Source organism: Sapajus apella, unplaced genomic scaffold, assembly GCF_009761245.1.
Source record: "Sapajus apella isolate SASKATOON/1434 unplaced genomic scaffold, GSC_monkey_1.0 scaffold46, whole genome shotgun sequence".
NCBI lineage: Eukaryota > Metazoa > Chordata > Mammalia > Primates > Cebidae > Sapajus > Sapajus apella.
The window spans coordinates 16,569,147-16,587,241 of record NW_022436986.1 but is presented as its reverse complement, the minus strand read 5'-3'; the positions used below and the strand labels follow the sequence as shown (position 1 = coordinate 16,587,241).

Below are 18,095 nucleotides of genomic sequence, written 5' to 3'. Positions count from 1 at the left end.
GTGTCTCTTCTCTATAGGTTTACCAAGAAAATAGGAATGAGAATCTATTTCCCCAAATCAATGGCCATTTGAAATTCATCATATTCTAATTAAACACTTTTTAAAAAGCCACATATACACACGGTACAACCGTTTATCCTTTATTTTCAAAATAACAAAACAACAGAAAAAGCCTTTCATTTAAGGCTTTTGCTTAGACTTAGAAGCTTTTCATTGGAAGGGAGTATACAGTACAAGTAAAGAGGTGTTAATTTATTAATAAATATTTCTAGAGCTCCTACTTCGTACCAGGTACAGTTCTGAGAACCAGCAACCTGGCATTTAACAACAAAGATCAGATCTGTATGGCACGGTGTTTTCATGCATGGGAGACACACAAGCAATACATAAATACAATTATTAATTTTGTTTATTTGTTTATGACCTGTTGTATTACATGCATTGAATTTTGAGACCATGAATATGTTTTGTTTTAAAAGATAGAATGTTGCTTTTTATTTTCTGTTGTGTTATAGCAGCAATTTTTAAAAAATGTAGTAAGAATATAAATAAAACTTTGATAGTATTCTTAGGACATACCCATAAAAACATTTTATTTGCCTATTTATGATCTAACAACATTAACAATATACATTCATTGTTTATATGCTTCTTTATTAGCATTTCTCTGGGCAGAAAGATTTTTTTGAACTTACTAATTTATCATTTTTACTATTACCTCATCAATCAATATGTAGATGACTGATCTTTTACTTGTAATAGGCTCAATAAGTGATAAACATCTCTGCAGTGGGGATTACTTAATTTGTCATTCTTTCTTTTCCTTCCTTTCTCTTTCCCTTTTCCCTTTCTCTCCCTTTTCCTTCCTCTCTCTTTCACTTTTCCCTTTCGCTTTTCCCTTTCTTTCATTCCCTTTCCCTTTCCCTTTGCCTTTCCCATTCCCTTTCTTTCTCTCTCTCTTTCTTTTCGTTCCTTTCTGATGAAGTCTTGTTCTGTCTCCCAGGCTGGAGTGCAGTGGCGCAATCTTGGCTCACTGCAACTTTTGCCCCCTGGGTTCAAGCAATTCTCCTGCCGCAGCCTCCCAAATATCTAGGATTACAGGCACACACCACCATACCTAGCTAATTTTTGTAGGGGTTTCACCATGTTGACCAGGCTGGTCTCAAACTCCTGACCTCAAGTGATCCTCCCACCTTGGTCTCCCAGAGTGCTAGGATGGTAGGTATGAGCCATCATGCCCAGACTAATTCAACTTTCTACTGTCATTTTCACTTATTAAAAAAATAGAATGGACCTATTGGAAAAGCTATGGCATAAATCATTATTTGCTTATATCCTGATTGATTCATTTTAATGTAGGCCTTTTAGTTTAGTTCTTTTTCAGTATCCAAGGATTTAGTTAATTCCATCATCTGTTGTACAAATCTAACTGACTTGCTTTCTTCCTATTGCACAGCATACAACTGGCAGGATCTTTGAGAGTGAAGCGAGGTATCAGTGTAACCCTGGCTACATGTCGGTTGGAAGTCCTGTATTTGTCTGCCAAGCCAATCGCCACTGGCACAGTGAATCCCCTGTGATGTGCATTCCTCTCAACTGTGGAAAACCTCCCCCCATCCAGAATGGCTTCATGAAAGGAGAAAATTTTGAAGTAGGGTCCAACGTTCAGTTTTTCTGTAATGAGGGTTATGAGCTTGTTGGTGACAGTTCTTGGACATGTCAGAAATCTGGCAAATGGAATAAAAAGCCAAACCCAAAGTGCATGCCTGCCAAGTGCCCAGAGCCACCCTTCTTGGAAAACCAGCTAGTATTGAAGGAGGTGACCACTGAGGTAGGAGTTGTGGTATTTTCCTGTAAAGAAGGGCATGTCCTACAAGGCCCCTCCGTCCTGAAATGCTTGCCATCCCAGCAATGGAATGACTCTTTCCCTGTTTGTAAGATGGTTCTTTGTACCCCACCTCCCCTAATTTCCTTTGGTGTCCCTGCTCCTTCTTCTGATCTTCATTTTGGAAGTACTGCCAAGTATTCTTGTGTCAATGGGTTTTTTCTAAGAGGAAATTCTACCACCCTCTGCCAAGCTGATGGCACCTGGAGCTCTCCACTGCCAGAATGTGTTCCAGTAGAGTGTCCCCAACCTGAGGAAATCGTCAATGGAATCCTTGATGTTCAAGGTATTACCTATCTCAGTACAGCTCTCTATACCTGCAAGCCGGGCTTTGAATTGGTGGGAAATGCTACCACCCTTTGTGGAGAAAATGGTCACTGGCTTGGAGGAAAACCAACTTGTAAACCCATTGAGTGCCTGAAACCCAAGGAGATTTTGAATGGGAAATTATCTTACACAAACCTACACTATGGACAGACCGTTACATACTCTTGCAACCAAGGCTTTTGGCTCAAAGGTCCCAATGCTTTAACCTGTTTGGAGACAGGTGAGTGGGATGTCGATGCCCCAACTTGCAATGCCATCCGCTGTGATTCCCCACCACCCATTGAAAATGGTTTTGTAGAAGGTTCAGATTACAGCTATGGTGCCATGATCATCTATAGCTGCTTCCCTGGGTTTCAGGTGACTGGTCGGGCCATGCAGATCTGTGAAGAGTCAGGATGGTCAAGTTCCGTCCCAACATGTGTGCCCATAGACTGTGGCCTCCCTCCTCATATAGATTTTGGAGAATGTACTAAAGTCAAAGATGGCCAGAGATATTCTGAGCAAGAAGACGACATGATGGAAGTTTCATATCTGACTCCTCACCCTCCTTATCATTTGGGAGCAGTGGCTAAAACCTGGGAAATTACAAAGGAACCTCCTGCCACACATTCATCAAACTTTCTTTATGGCACCATAGTTTCATGCACCTGTCATCCAGGATATGAACTTCTGGGGAACCCTGTGCTGATCTGCCAGGAAGATGGAACTTGGAATGGCAGTGCACCTTCCTGTATTTCAATTGACTGTGACTTGCCTATTGCTCCTGAAAATGGCTTTTTACGTTTTAGAGAGACTAGCATGGGAAGTGCTGTGCAGTATAGCTGTAAACCTGGACACATTCTAGTGGGCTCTGACTTAAGGCTTTGTCTACAGAATGGAAACTGGAGTGGTACTTCCCCACACTGTGAAGCCATTTCATGCAAAAAGCCAAATCCAATCATGAATGGATCCATTAAAGGAAGCAACTACACATACCTGAGCACGTTGTACTATGAGTGTGACCCCGGATATGTGCTGAATGGCACTGAGAGGAGAACATGCCAAGATGACAAAAACTGGGATGAGGTTGAGCCCATTTGCATTCCTGTGGACTGCGGTTCACCCCCAGTCTCAGCCAATTGCCAGGTGAGAGGAGACGAGTACACATTCCAAAAAGAGATTGAATACACCTGCAATGAAGGGTTCCTGCTTGAGGGAGCCAGAATCCGGGTTTGTCTTGCCAATGGAAGCTGGAGTGGAGCCACTCCCAACTGTGTACCTGTCAGATGTGCCACCCCACCACAATTGGCAGATGGGGTGATGGAAGGCCTGGACTATGGCTTCATGAAGGAAGTGGCATTCTACTGTCACGAGGGCTACATGTTGCACGGTGCTCCAAAACTCACCTGTCAGTCAGATGGCAACTGGGATGCAGAGGTTCCTCTCTGTAAACCAGTCAACTGTGGACCTCCTGAAGATCTTGCCCATGGCTTCCCTAATGGTTTTTCTTTTATTCATGGGGGCCATATACAGTATCAGTGCTTCCCTGGTTATAAGCTCCACGGAAATTCTTCAAGAAGGTGTCTCTCCAATGGCTCCTGGAGTGGCCCCTCACCTTCCTGCCTGCCTTGCAGGTGCTCCACACCCGTAATTCAATATGGAACTGTCAATGGGACAGATTTTGACTGTGGAAAGGCAGCCCAGATTCAGTGCTTCAAAGGCTTCAAGCTCCTAGGACTTTCTGAAATCACCTGTGAAGCCAATGGCCAGTGGAGCTCTGGGTTCCCCCACTGTGAACACACTTCTTGTGGTTCTCTTCCAGTGATACCAAATGCATTCATCAGTGAGAGCAGCTCTTGGAAGGAAAATGTGATCACTTACAGCTGTAAGTCTGGATACGTCATACAAGGCAGTTCAGATCTGATTTGTACAGAGAAAGGGGTATGGAGCCAGCCTTATCCAGTCTGTGAGCCCTTGTCCTGTGGACCCCCACCATCTGTCACCAATGCAGTAGCAACTGGAGGGGCACACACCTATGAAAGTAAAGTGAAACTGAGGTAAGACCATGGCTCTAGAGTTGCCAAGGGATGCAGGCAGGGGGATTATAAAATGAAACATGATAGATCGAAAATTTTGATGATTGGGAAGAAAACATCATCTCTGAACTGCTCCCCAAACACTAGTGTTTTTTAACATTTGGCTTTATTCTACCCACAATTATGTAGAAATCCACCAACTATAAAAATAAATTGATACTTTTTTCAGAAATGTTTCTAATGTAATTATCATGACTATCATATTCTGTTGAGCCTTGTGAAACAGCAAGATCTTCTAGCTAGCTTCAACAGCTCAGGAATCAAGCTGTTTTATAAACATCATGATAGTAAATTTCTTTATAACTTTGTGGTTATATTTACACATGCAAATGTTGGGGATAGAAGGCAAAAAACTGAAGAATTCAGGCCATGATCCTGCCAAATAATCAGGATTAAAAGAAATATTGTATGTAAAGGACCTAGAACAGTACTTGGCACAAAGTAGATAGTGATAATAAATATTAACTATGCTGTATTCCTACTAGTATCTGAGTTCATTTTGGACTTTGCCTAGAATTTCCTGAACTGTTAGCTGTTTACAGACTAAAAATAAATTTAATAATATTATCCATGATAAGGTAAATAACATCAAAAACACTTAAAGTAACTTTAGTCTTGGCTAATCTTTCATGTGGATAACTGAGAACTGATCTAGTTATTATTGGTTTTTGTTTTTTGGTTTTTTGAGTCAAAGTCTCGCTCTGTCACCCAGGCTGGAGTGCAGTGGCACATTCTTGGCTCACTGCATCCTCAACCTCCTAGGCTCCAGCAATCCTCTCACTTCTGCCTCCCAAGTAGCTGAGACTACAGGCATATGCCACCATGCCTAGCTAATTTTGTTTATTTTTTATAAAGGCGAAGTCTCACTATGTTGCCTAGCCTGGTCTCAAATTCCTGGACTCAAGTGATCCTCCTGCCTTAGCCTCCCAAAGTGCAGGGATTATAGGTGTGAGCCACCACACCCAGCTTAACTGGTTGCTATTGTTATATTGGTGTTTTTGCATGGCAATGCCATGCATCTGACAGTAGAATCAATTTTGATATATTGCGCAAAATGTCTATTGAGCCTTGTAACAGCTTCCTAAATCCAAGAATTGGTCAGAAACTTAAAAAACTACTTTTTTTTAAAGGCACTCATTTTTGCATTTCTATTGCAGATGTCTGGAAGGTTATACAATGGATACAGATATAGATACATTCACCTGTCAGAAAGATGGTCGCTGGTTCCCTGAGAGTATCTCCTGCAGTCCTAAAAAATGTTCTCTGCCAGAAAACATAACACGTATACTTGTTCATGGGGATGATTTCAGTGTTAATAGGCAAGTCTCTGTGTCATGTGAAGAAGGGTATACCTTCGAGGGAGTTAACGTATCAGTATGTCAGGTAAGATTCTGTCTTAATTAGAATGTGTAACTCCTATATATACGATATTGCCAAGCAAGCAGTATCTGTAATAGTAATCCCCAAAAGAAAAAAAAATATCATGTTCTCATTCATGTCCAAGGATTTGAGAAATTTCTTGGTAGAAATATAATAAAATGTACCTTTTTTCTGCCATATTCCCACTTTAAGAAAGTGCCAAGGTTAGGTAAAATATTAAGATGTCTGTAACAATATATTTATAAAAAATTGATCACAAACCTTATTCTTAAAAGAGGGTCTTTGTGTAGAAATCAGCCATGGGCTATGCCCAATGTTTTCAGTTTTATTGGAAAGGTAAAAGTTTGCAGAAGCAGACAGATAATTGGTGTCAAATACTCTCTCCGCTATTTGCTACTTGCAAGTAGTAATTTTAAGAAAGTTTCTTAAAATTTTTGAGCTTTGGTTTCTTTACTTGAAAATAAAAGTGTATGATAACATATATCTTGTATTGTTGGTGAAAAACTAGGTAAATAGTGGAGGAAAGGGCCTGCTTCTGCAACCTTTGATCTTTCCACTAAAACTGCAGTCATACTGGGCATAACCCATGGCTTATTTCTATGCACAGACATTCTTTTGCACATAAGATTTATGATTCATTTGTTATGAGTACCTTGTTATAGATATTTTAGCATTTTACCTAACTTTGGCACTTTTAGTTTAAAAATGGGAATCGGCACCATAAATAGCAGACTTTCCTAGCACAGCCCCTTCTCCTAACTTCCTTATGATATACCAGGGAAACAAAATTAAAATATGTCATCAATGCATATGTTGGAGTTGGGATCGGTGTGGAGGGACTGAAGGCAGAGGAATATGGCATAGTAGCAGACTTTCACTTCAAGCATACTTTTTTGTTTAAATTCCATCTCAAATATTTATAGGTTCTATGAGCTTATAGTCCTCAGCTTATTTTCTTTCTTTGTAAATCTGTGATAACTGAAAGGATTAAATTACTTAATTTAATAAAATGGCTAGTACTTGCTTGACATATAGTAGGGCCTCAAGAACGATTCCCATCTCCCAGTTTTCCATTTATAAATCATGCATTCTCAATGATTGGTCAATGCCAAACCTAAAAGCAGCAACATTATGAGGAACGAGTCAAATGACTGCCAAAGTTCCCATGCCCTCAACATTTGTATGGTTCCAGATGGTCCGTTTTAGATACAGTGCTGAAGAAGTTTAAGAGGAAACTTTGTGTAAGACTCTGAGCTATCTGACGCAAAGTTCTGCCGTAAGAACATCATACTGATGTTCTCCAGGTTAGGTGTGTAGACAACTGGGTGGTCCCCCTATGAGCCCTGGAGGACTCTGTGATACTGACTAAAAAAGATACTAAGCTCTTTTTAAGTCAATAATTTACTTCTGACAACCTTCATTATCTTCTTCACATATAGTATGACCCCTCTTCTTTTGCTCAACTGGGTTTTGGTTTAAATTTTCAGTATGAAAAGTAGAATAGACCCTTTTTAAGTATTTAAAAACATAAATTGTGTAAAACTATGTTCAGTGCCTAGGAGTATTTTATTGTAATGTGACAAAATGATTCTGTAGTTCATAAAATAAACAAAGGGATAAGGAGATCAATATAAATTTTGAAAAATGAATTCTGAAAGAGGACCAGTCTCTCCAGAAACTAAAACATATCACAGAATTACAAAACTCTTAGTGTGGTATTCATGTAAAATTACATAGGAGTAAAAATGAATGGAACAGAAGTAATGAGTCAGAAGCAGATTCTGATAAAGGAGTCATCACAAATCTCTAGAGAAAAATAATTAATAAATGATTAAAAGTAAAAATAACCAAAGCAAATTCCAGATATAGCAAAAGAAAGCAATAATATGTAGCTTTTAAAAGTTACTGGTGTTATGATACCCAGAAAGATTTCTGCAAAAAAAAGTGTATTAAGGTATTACTTGCTGTATTGAAAAACTAAATGCAACACATATACCAGGAAAATGGTTAACCATGATGCAGGCATATATACAAAATTACTTTTGATTTATATGTAGAATGAGGGTTTAGCCTCAAATCCTGTTTAAAACTGTTATCCAATTAATATGTATTTCCTCAAAGAAAATAAAAATATTAGCAACAGAATAATAATCTTCAAGAGATGTATCTTTAAGAAATATATCTGTGTATGCCTCACCTTACCCAACTAACAGTCTGAAAAATGTTAACTCTTTTATATGTGTGTATGTATATATATATGCACGTATATTATATATGATATGTATCTTTTATGTATATTATATATATCTGTGATATATATAATATATATAACATTTATAAGATTAACCATTTTCCTAGTATATATGTTGCATTTAATTTTTCAATACTGTAATGCCTTAATTTTTTTTTTGCAGAAATCTTTCTGGGTATTATAACACTAGTAACTGTTAAAAGCTACATGTTATTGTTTTCTTTTGCTATATCTGGAATTTATTTTGGTTATTTTTATTTTAATCATTTATTAATTATTTATAAAATTCTTTGTTTATATAGATATAAAATTTTATATTCATATATATAATATTTTTCTACATGATCCCTTTAAAAATATGTGATAAAATGTTTTCAATAATTTATATTGGAATGTAGAAAAGGAAGCTGATTTTCTTAAACTTTGAGTAGTATGCCTAAAATTTGCTGTTTCTCATAAACTTTATTATAAAATAATGAATCATGTGAAATTTGAGTGCATTTATAGAAGTCATAGAATATTTGTATTAACATCCAGTCCTCATGTATTATAATGAAAGCATACTTCTTGTTCGTGTTTTCTGAATAGCTTCTATTAGGAAGAAAATGCTTGTTTTATGGGCTTAAGAAATGTCTAAAATTGCCTATGGGTGACTATTAAGGCCACCTAATAATTAAAATGTGTTTTTTAAGGTCACAGATAATAAGTAGCAAAAGTAGAACCAAACTCTAGATGCTTTTGACTATCATTTTGGAGATTTTTCTGCAAGTAACCAATATTTGCAAATTTCTTCATTTATATGTACTAACTTCTAAATGTAACTTACATTTTGTTATTTGTTACTTAGCTTGATGGAAGCTGGGAGCCACCATTTTCTGATGAATCCTGCAATCCAGTTTCTTGTGGGAAACCTGAAAGTCCAGAACATGGATTTGTGGTTGGCAGCAAATACAGCTTTGAAAGCACAATTATTTATCAGTGTGAACCTGGCTATGAACTAGAGGTAAGTGAACCAATTGTTTAACAAGAATTAATTTGTTTTTCCAGCATGCTTGGGGATACCTTCAGTATTAGCACAAATTTGTTTCATTGACTTTGGTCCCAAAAGATTCTTTTATACTTTGTTTCCATATACTCTAATATTTTCCAAGAAATATTTAAGGCAACTTAGAATTTTAAAAAGCAAAATAAGCCAGGTCCAGTGGCTCACACCTGTAATCCTAACACTTTGGGAGGCCAAGGTGGGTGGATCACTTGAGGTCAGGAATTCAAGACTGGTCTGGCCAACATGGTGAAACCCTGGCTCTACTAAAAATACAAAAATTAGCTGAGCATGGTGGTGGGTCCCTGTAATTCCAGCTACTTGGGAAGCTGAGGCAAGAGAATTGCTTGAACCAGGGAGGCAGAGGTTGCAGAGAGCTGAGATTGCGCCACTGCACTCCAGCCTGGGCGGCAAGAATGAGACTGTCTCAAAGAAAAAAAATAACAAAATAAATCTCAAATAAGAAACATCAAAGCCATGTAAGGAAGAGAAAGTAAGTTTGCAAACCATAAGACAGATACTGTGACTTCATTTGACCGTTTAAACCTGGGTTTCAACTTGCTGGTAATCATATTCTGCAACGGGAAGTCCACCAGTCACCATGGAGAGGTAACCACAAAGATTTAGGTATGCAAAGCCAGGATTTCCTCAAACAATGGGCTCATATACCCTGGCATTGAGATGCCAAGTTCCTATATGCAAATCTGGTTTGAAAAAAGCTCACAGCAGTTTAGCCAGTATCAACTTATTCTTGAGACAACTCTTGGTTTGTAGTATTAAAAACCCCTCTGCAGCACCTAGGTCTCTGTTTACTTTAGCAGGAGAGCTAGGTAATCAGCTTTGTTGAAAGCATTACCGTATCACCAAACTTGAAACTTAAAAGACCTATTTTACATTACACGATGTTGTCATTCAGTTTTTCAGAAACTCTTTTTTATTGTTATAATGGCTTTTAAAGGTATGTTTTGGCTGGATGTGTTGGTGCACACCTGTAATCCCAGCACTTTGGGAGGCCAAGGAGGGTGGATCACTTGAGCTCAGGAGTTCAAGACCAGCCTGGGCAACATAGTAAGACCCTGTCTCTACAAAAAATACAGAAATTATCCAGGCATGATGGCATGTGCCTGTAGTCCCAGCTATTCAAGAGGCTGAGGCAGGAGGATTGCTTGAGCCCAGGAGGCAGAGGTTGCAGTGCACTGATATGGCACCATTGCACTCTCGTCTGGGTGACAGGAGTGAAAACCCTGTCTCAAAAAAAAAAAAAAAAGGGTATTTAGTTATCTGTTAAATGTTCCATATGTCCCATTATTTTCTGACCATGTAGTCAAAGAATTATCATAAGATAGGTAAATGCAATCTGGGACCAGGCTTATATGTATCTTGCTTTATTTCCTCAAAAGGTGGGTTTTTTGGTTTTTTGTTTTTTTTTTTTTTTTTTTGAGACAGAGTCTCACTCCATCACCAGGCGCCAGGCTGGAGTGCAATGGCATGAACTCGGCTCGCTGCAACCTCTGCCTCCCAGGTTCAAGCAATTCTCCTGCCTCAGCCTCTCGAGTAGCTGGAACTACAGGTGCGTGCCACCAAGCCCAGCTAATTTTTTTATATTTTTAGTAGAGACAGGGTTTCACCATGTTGGCCAGGATGGCCTCGATATCTTGACCTCGTGATCCGCCTGCCTTGGCCTCCCAAAGTGCTGGGATTACAGGCATGAGCCACCACGCCCAGCCAAAAGGTTTAAAAAAAAAAAAATGTAATGGTGATTGCAACTGGAGTGTTTCCTGTTTTTGAAACCTCATTGTTCTTCATGCAAGAATATTAATCTTGCAATTTATTAAAAAGTAATATGGAAGTATGAACAAATATACAGCAAAGTGATTGTTGTTAAATTTAAAGTAGATAATTTAAAAATTTTTGGAAATATGTGTTAACTAAAAAATTGAGAAAGGTGCAATAGTGATAGCGCTCACTCCAAGATATTATACGTGTTAGAATCACTTGAGAAACTTTTAAAATATTGATGTCCAGTTACTTGGAGAAATTACAATTCCAGGTCTGGGGCAAGAAATGTAACATATTGCCTGAAAACTCTTGTTACACAAAATAGCAGGAAACCTATCAAAGACTACATGTCAACAGGATTCAGAAGCCACTGGACAAGGCTCTCAAGGGTCAAGATGAGACCATTTTAGCATTAATAAGGGTAATAGCTTCAATGGACTGAACCACATCAGATAGATCATAAACAACATGAGGCTTATAATTATACTTTAAAAACTTGGAAACTTGAAGGATGCTTATGAATAAACTCATTATTTTGAAAACAGGCAAGTCAAGAGGAAGAATTTTCTTTTTGGTACTATCTGTTTGACTAGATAACCAAACAGTAGATGAGAAAGAGAGAGAGAGAGAGAGAGAGAGAGAGAGAGAGAGAGAGAGAGAGAGAGAGAGATTATGAGGAACTGGCTCACACGTTAATGGCGGCTAAATCCTAGGATCTTTCATCTGCAAACTAGAGACCCTGAGAAGCTGGTGGTATAAGTCACTCCAAGTTCAAAGGTCTGAGAACTAAGTAAGCTGATGATATAAACCCCAGTCTGAAGATAGAGGAAGAGATTGAGTTCCAACTCAAGTAGTGAGGAAGAAAAAAAGGGCCATTTCCTCCTTCTTCCATACCTTGTTCTATTTGGTCCCTCAGCGTTTTGGAAGATGCACCCCCACATTGGGGAGAGCAATCTACTTTACCTGGTCCACCAATTTAAATGCTAATCTCATCCAGGCACATCCTCACAGACACACCCAGCAGCAGTGTTTAAGCTGGGCACCTCTTTGCCCACTCAGATTAACTGGACATCCATATTTGTAAAGAGTTTCTCAGGTTGGCTGGGTACAGTGGCTCACACCTGTAATTCTGGCACTTTGGGAGGCCAAGGCAGGCGGATCACAAAGTCAGGAGTTCGAGACCAGCCTGGCCCATATGGTGAAACTCCCTCTCTGCTAAAAATACAAAAATTAGCCGGGCGTGGTGCTGGGCGCCTGTAGCCCCAGCTGCTCCAGAGGCTAAGGCAGGTGAATCACTTGAACCTGAGAGGTGGAGGTTGCAGTGAACCGAGATCACACCACTGCACTCCAGCCTGGGTGACAGAGTGAGACTTTCATCTCAAAAAAAAAGAAGAAAAGTTTCTCAGGTGATTCTAACATGGAGCATGGAGTGAGAGCAATCACTATTATCGCTCTCTCAATTTTGTAGTTAACACCAGGATGTTTCCAAAAGTTTAACGGTAAATTATCTATGAATACTTCTTCAAATGCAATGACACATCAAGGCCAGGCATGGTGGCTCACACCTATAATCCTAGCACTTTGGGAGGCTGAGGTAGGTAGGTCACCTGAGGTCACAAGTTCAAGACCAGCCTGGCCAACCTGGTGAAACCCTGTCTCTACTAAAAAATACAAAAATTAGTTGGGTGTGTTGGCGGGCACCTGTAGTCCCAGCTACTTGGGAGGCTGAGGCAGGAAAATTGCTTGAACACGGGAGGTGGAGGTTGTGGTCACTGGAGATCGCACCACTGCACTCCAGCCTGGGCAACAGAGCAAAAGTTTGTCTCAAAAATAAAAAAAAAGTAATGACCACTGTTTTCTGTATATTCGTTCATAAAATTAATCATCACAGAAACCTAAACTAGTCCCAATGTATGGCTCTTATTTGGTCCTAATTCAAAATAACTATTTAAAAAATAAATTATGAAATTTATGCAACAATTGGAAATTTGAAAACTGGACATTTTATTAAGAAATTGATATTTTTTAAGGTGTGATAATGTTATTGTTATAGTTTTTAAAGGCTCTTATCTTTATGTTTTTGGTTAATTTACGAATCGCTGTAATGAGGATGTATTTATTTTATTGTAAGAAACAAGGTTTTTGGTGGCTAGAGATTTTAAGCCCATATATGACACTGCAGTATTAGAGAAAGAGAGAGGCACATTCCTGGTCTATCGATCTAGGACCAGTTGTATTTGAATATACAGTGACCCCCAAAGAGCCTTTCTATCAGTATTTCTGTGCTTAGAGAAGCCATTCTTTTAGAGATTCATACTAAAATAATTATTGTTAAATGATTTGAAGTCTGGAATTTGCTTCAAAATAATGTGTTTGTGGAAGGGATAGGGCTTAGATGAAACAAGATTGACCTTGAGTAAGCTGGGTGATGTCTACATGGAAGTTTCTTATACTATTCTTTCTGCTGTTGGTATATCTCGTACGTTTGAATTTTTCCATCAGACAGCATTTTTTTAAATGCAAATACTTGCTGTCACCTCAGACTAGTTAATTCAATATATCTGTGGGTTGAATCTGGGGCAATGGTATCCTTTTCAGAATTCCCTTGGTGATTTATGTGTGCAGCCAGAACTAAGAATAACTGATAAATCACTGGTCTTATAATCAGTGTAGTTCATTGTCATCTGCTCAAGAATCACCTGAGATGCTGTTAAAAGAGAAGGAGTATATATATTCCTAGGCCAAGGTCATCTGAACCAAATAGTTTCTGGGGGTCTGTATTTTTTTAATTTATACTTAATATTGTTTCTGATTATCAAATCATAATTGTATACGTTTATGGGATATACAATTGCCAAGATATATATGGAGTCAGCCTAAGTGTTGGGTGTCATCAATGGATGAATGGATAAAGAAAATGTGATATATATATAGATATATAGATACACACACACACACGCTTATGTATATATATCACATCTGTTTTTATGGCCAAATAGTACTCGGTTGTGTATGTATGTGTACATACATATATTATTATGTACTATGATCCATACATTCTAAGAATGCATACAAATATGTGTATGTACACATACATACACAATAGAATACTATTTGACCATCCATTTCTAATGCATTCTTTGTCAGTCTTAGCTACAGATTATAATTAGTTGACATTTAAAATAAAAACTAAAGCAAAGTCTGTGCCTTAATTATACTGGTCTGCCAGGGTGTAAATTTTGAAGCAATTTGGTAACAACATTTTTGAAAGTCTAAACTTACTCCTTAAACTATACATTTTTAATGTGTTTGTTTAGCATTCCAGTGCTGAGCGATTCAAAGCCATAGCTAAAACTACGTTGCATTTCCTTATTATCTTTCTATTATAGAGTTATGATCTTGTTGATGACCTTTCTCCATTGATTCACAGGGGAACAGGGAACGTGTCTGCCAGGAGAACAGACAGTGGAGTGGAGGGGTGGCAACGTGCAAAGGTGAGTTGCATGACACTTAGCCCCAAAATGACACTAAGGACACAAAATAAGAGTGTGGCTACATTTTCTTTATAGATGTTTTGAAATTCTAAAAAAATGTAATCGAACTTCATAAACTGTATGAGAACCTGTTAATGGGCTTTTGCTCAAGGGCAGCAGACCATTAAGAGTCAAAAACTATAGTAGGGATTAATGATTAACCGCAATAGGGCACAAGGTTGCTTACTCTGGAATGGCAAACATCTTGTTTGAATGCTAGTTAATTATTGAATTTATTAGCATTTTTGTGGGGGATTTTCTCAAATAATTATAAATTAGAAGGCTTAGGGCCAGGCATGGTGGCTTATGCCACCACTTTGGGAGGCCGAGGTGGGTGGATCACAAGGTCAGGAGTTCGAGACCAGCCTGACCAACATGGTAAAACCCCATCTCTACCAAAAATACAAAAATTAGCTGAGCGTGGTGATGGGCACCTGTAATCCCAGCAACTCAAGAAGCTGAGGCAGGAGAATAGCTTGAATCGGGGAGGGGAAGGTTGCGGTGAGCCAAGATTATGCCACTGCACTCCAGCCTGCTGGGTGACAGACTGAGACTTCATCTCAAAAAAAAAAAAAGAAGGCTTAGAGACTTCTAAGGCTCTGTTTTTTTGGTGACAGTGCTAGTTAATACTTTTAACGTGCTGTTGGCCCATCTGTCAAATAAATATTAGTATTTTGCATGGAATTTTACATTATTTTATCAGAATAGCCAAGTTTATTTGGCAAAATGTGGGTTAATTCACATAACCTTATCCCCAGTATCCCCTTCTCTGCCAAAGGACAATGTATGTATGTATGTACGTATGTATGTTTTTTTTATTTTTGTTTTTATTTTGAGGTAGAGTCTCACTCTATCATCCAGGCTGGAGGGCAATAATACAATCTTGGCTCACTGCAACCTCCATCTTCCAGGACAGCCTCCTGAGTAGCTAGGACTACAGGCATGCACCACCATGCCTGGGTTATTTTTTTGTATTTCAGTAGAGACAGGGCTTCACCATGTTGGCCCTGCTGGTCTCAAACTCCTGGCCTCAAGTGATCTGCCCTCCTTAGCCACCCAAAGGGCTGGAATTACAAGCATAAGCCATCATGCCCAGCACAGTATCAATAGCATTCTAAAGCTCCCTAAGTGGTTTCAAAGTGTAGCCAAGGTTAAGATCTGTGAATCCCAGTGTACTTTGGGCTGAAGGAAGTCCATTAGCATCCAGTCCAGGGACTCACAACTCAGTTCACGTTTGAATCATGTGGGGTATTTTTAATATAATATTAAAAGGTAGCCCTCAATATAAAGATTTGGACTCATTTGGTCTGTGATAGGTCATAAATGCTTCCCTGGTTCTCTAAAGTACAACCAAACTTGAGAACCCCTAGTCTAGAACTACCTTCTCTGCCTTCACAAAAATTATAAATGTAAGACTCAGGCCCATTTTTTGAGATTCTTGAAAGGGTGACCCTACTTTCCTCACAGCACCCCTGTTAATAACATTTCTCACAATAATGCAAAATCGTTCATTACAATTTTAATATCCATCAGTTTATGAAGTCCATATATTCCTCAAAAGCCACTTGTCATTTATTCTAATTTTCCCCAAGCTCATGGGTCCCTGTTCTTCATACTTTCCTATTATCTTTTAACTTCTGATAATTTTATATTTTATCTCTTCTTCCAAGCAGTATGACCTTGACCAAATTATTTAACCTCCCTAAGCCTCACATTTTGCCAACTGTTACATGAGATAATCTCAGACTTGCTATAAGTAAGGCTGCTAGATTTAGAAGAAACAAAAATACAGGACATGCAGTTATATTTAAATTTCAGATGAAAAATAATTTAAATGTAAATTTATAAAATGCAGTGTTTGAGACATGCTTATGCTAAAAATGTATTTGTTATTTATCTGATATTCAAATTTAACTGAGCATCCTGTATTTATTTTATTTGGGTTTACAACTTAAGTGTAAATTTAGTATTTGTTTTATTTTACCCAGCTACTCATTCATACCCCCCACCCCCAGCATTATTAATAATATACATAAAGACAGCTGGAGTCAATAGGAATAAATCCTCATCTTTAATTGTATGCATGCATGAATCTAATACTTAGGTATGCTGTATTTTTTTCCTTCAATGAATGTCACTGTGCTTCACACATGAGTAGATCATATTTTGTATATTGCATGAAGTATCTTTGGCAACTGTAGAAAAAGAAAGAAAGAGGTATTGGAGAATGAATCAATATGAGGCTTTTATTCTTTTTATTTTTTTAAGCCTGGCAGACTATTTATTGCACCAAATAAAATTTTTTTGTTGTTGTACTTTGTTGCATAGGTACACACATGCCATGGTGGTTTGCTGTCTCTATCCCCCCATCACCTACATCAGGCATTTCTCCCAGTGTTATTCCTCCCTGCCTCCTAACCCCCCCACCCCCAACTTACCCCAGTCTGTGATTTTCCCCTCCCTGTGCCCATGTGTGCTCCTTGTTCAACACCCACCTATGAGTAAGAACATGTGGTGTTTGGTTTTCTGTTCTTCTGTCGGCTTGCTGAGAATGATGGTTTCCAGATTTACCCATGTCCCTACAAAGGACACAGATTCATCATTTTTTATGGCTGCATAGTATTCTTCTTTTTAGAGACCAGGTGTGAAGCTCCACTTGAATTTCTCAATGGGAAGGCTGATGTTGAAAACACAACGACCGGACCCAGTGTGGTATATTCCTGCAACAGAGGTTACAGTCTTGAAGGGCCATCTGAGGCACACTGCACAGAAAATGGAACCTGGAGCCACCCAGTCCCTCTCTGCAAACGTATGTGTTGACTTTTTAGGACAGATTTTAATTAGATTCAGTTTCACAATTAGCTTCCCACATATCCAAAACATTGAGGAAACCCCACTTATAAGGGATATGGGTCCAGAAAAAGCAATTAATGCCTATCCAAGCTGAATTCTCTGGAATATTTAAAAAATCTATTTGTGTTATCTAAGTCCTGTCTGAGAATCAGCTTTCGTCAGATTCCCTGAGTGATTACTAAGAGAAAATGCAACTTAATGAAACAATGTTGACATACATGTATCATGAATTCTACTGGAGATAGAAAGAAAATACATTTAATGTGTGATGTTAATATAATGAAGTATATATAAATATGATACATTAAGATAATGAGTTATAACCATTCAAATGAAAACAATCCATCTCACAAGCAAGGTATAAGTTGAGATTGCTCATTACTGTTTGAAGTCTCATCAGAATGCAGTAACAGCAGAAGTGAACCTCACTCAAATACTTCTTTTATGCCCATTTAAAAATCAGAAAAACTTAAATTGCTTGAAATATGTGTTGCTATGTCATCTTGTCATCATTTCCTGTGTTTCCCCTCAGGTCTATAAAAATGAACCCATCTTTATCAAAAAGGCATGCAAACTCCACTCATTCTAATATCCTGCTTATAGTGGTGTGAGTCTAAAGTCATATTCAGCTCACATAGAAATGTCTGATGATTTCCTGGTTCCATCCTCCTGAAAGGTGGTCAATAAAGTGACAATTAGAAGTATTTGATATTCTTCTAATAATAAGGGAATATTTGACATACCCCTTGATTTCTAGTATGCCTTTTGTTTTCACAATGCTGATCAAAAATCAGTCTAAAATAATGTGGCCCATCATTTCAGGCATAATTTGTCATCTTCAACTTCTAGGACCTCGCATTAGTGGTTGAATAACTTCATGTTTTCTGATCTTATCTGAGTTCATCTTTACACGTAATTTCATGTGGATGCAAAACAAGTCTGTGCGTAATGTTTGAAGTTCCCTATTTTT

At 38.3% G+C, this 18,095-nt stretch overlaps 1 protein-coding gene across 2 annotated transcripts in view; it reads left to right on the top strand.

Moving 5' to 3' along the window:
- The window catches only part of SVEP1 (sushi, von Willebrand factor type A, EGF and pentraxin domain containing 1), a 219,641-nt gene that overhangs the window by 172,165 nt on the left and 29,381 nt on the right, over nt 1-18,095 (top strand). For both annotated transcript variants that reach the window (XM_032240324.1, XM_032240325.1), the window contains exons 38-42: nt 1,457-4,248; nt 5,445-5,670; nt 8,766-8,921; nt 14,170-14,233; nt 16,908-17,081. In XM_032240324.1, the coding sequence (XP_032096215.1) occupies nt 1,457-4,248; nt 5,445-5,670; nt 8,766-8,921; nt 14,170-14,233; nt 16,908-17,081 (3,412 nt within the window). The remainder of the gene's footprint in view (nt 1-1,456; nt 4,249-5,444; nt 5,671-8,765; nt 8,922-14,169; nt 14,234-16,907; nt 17,082-18,095) is intronic.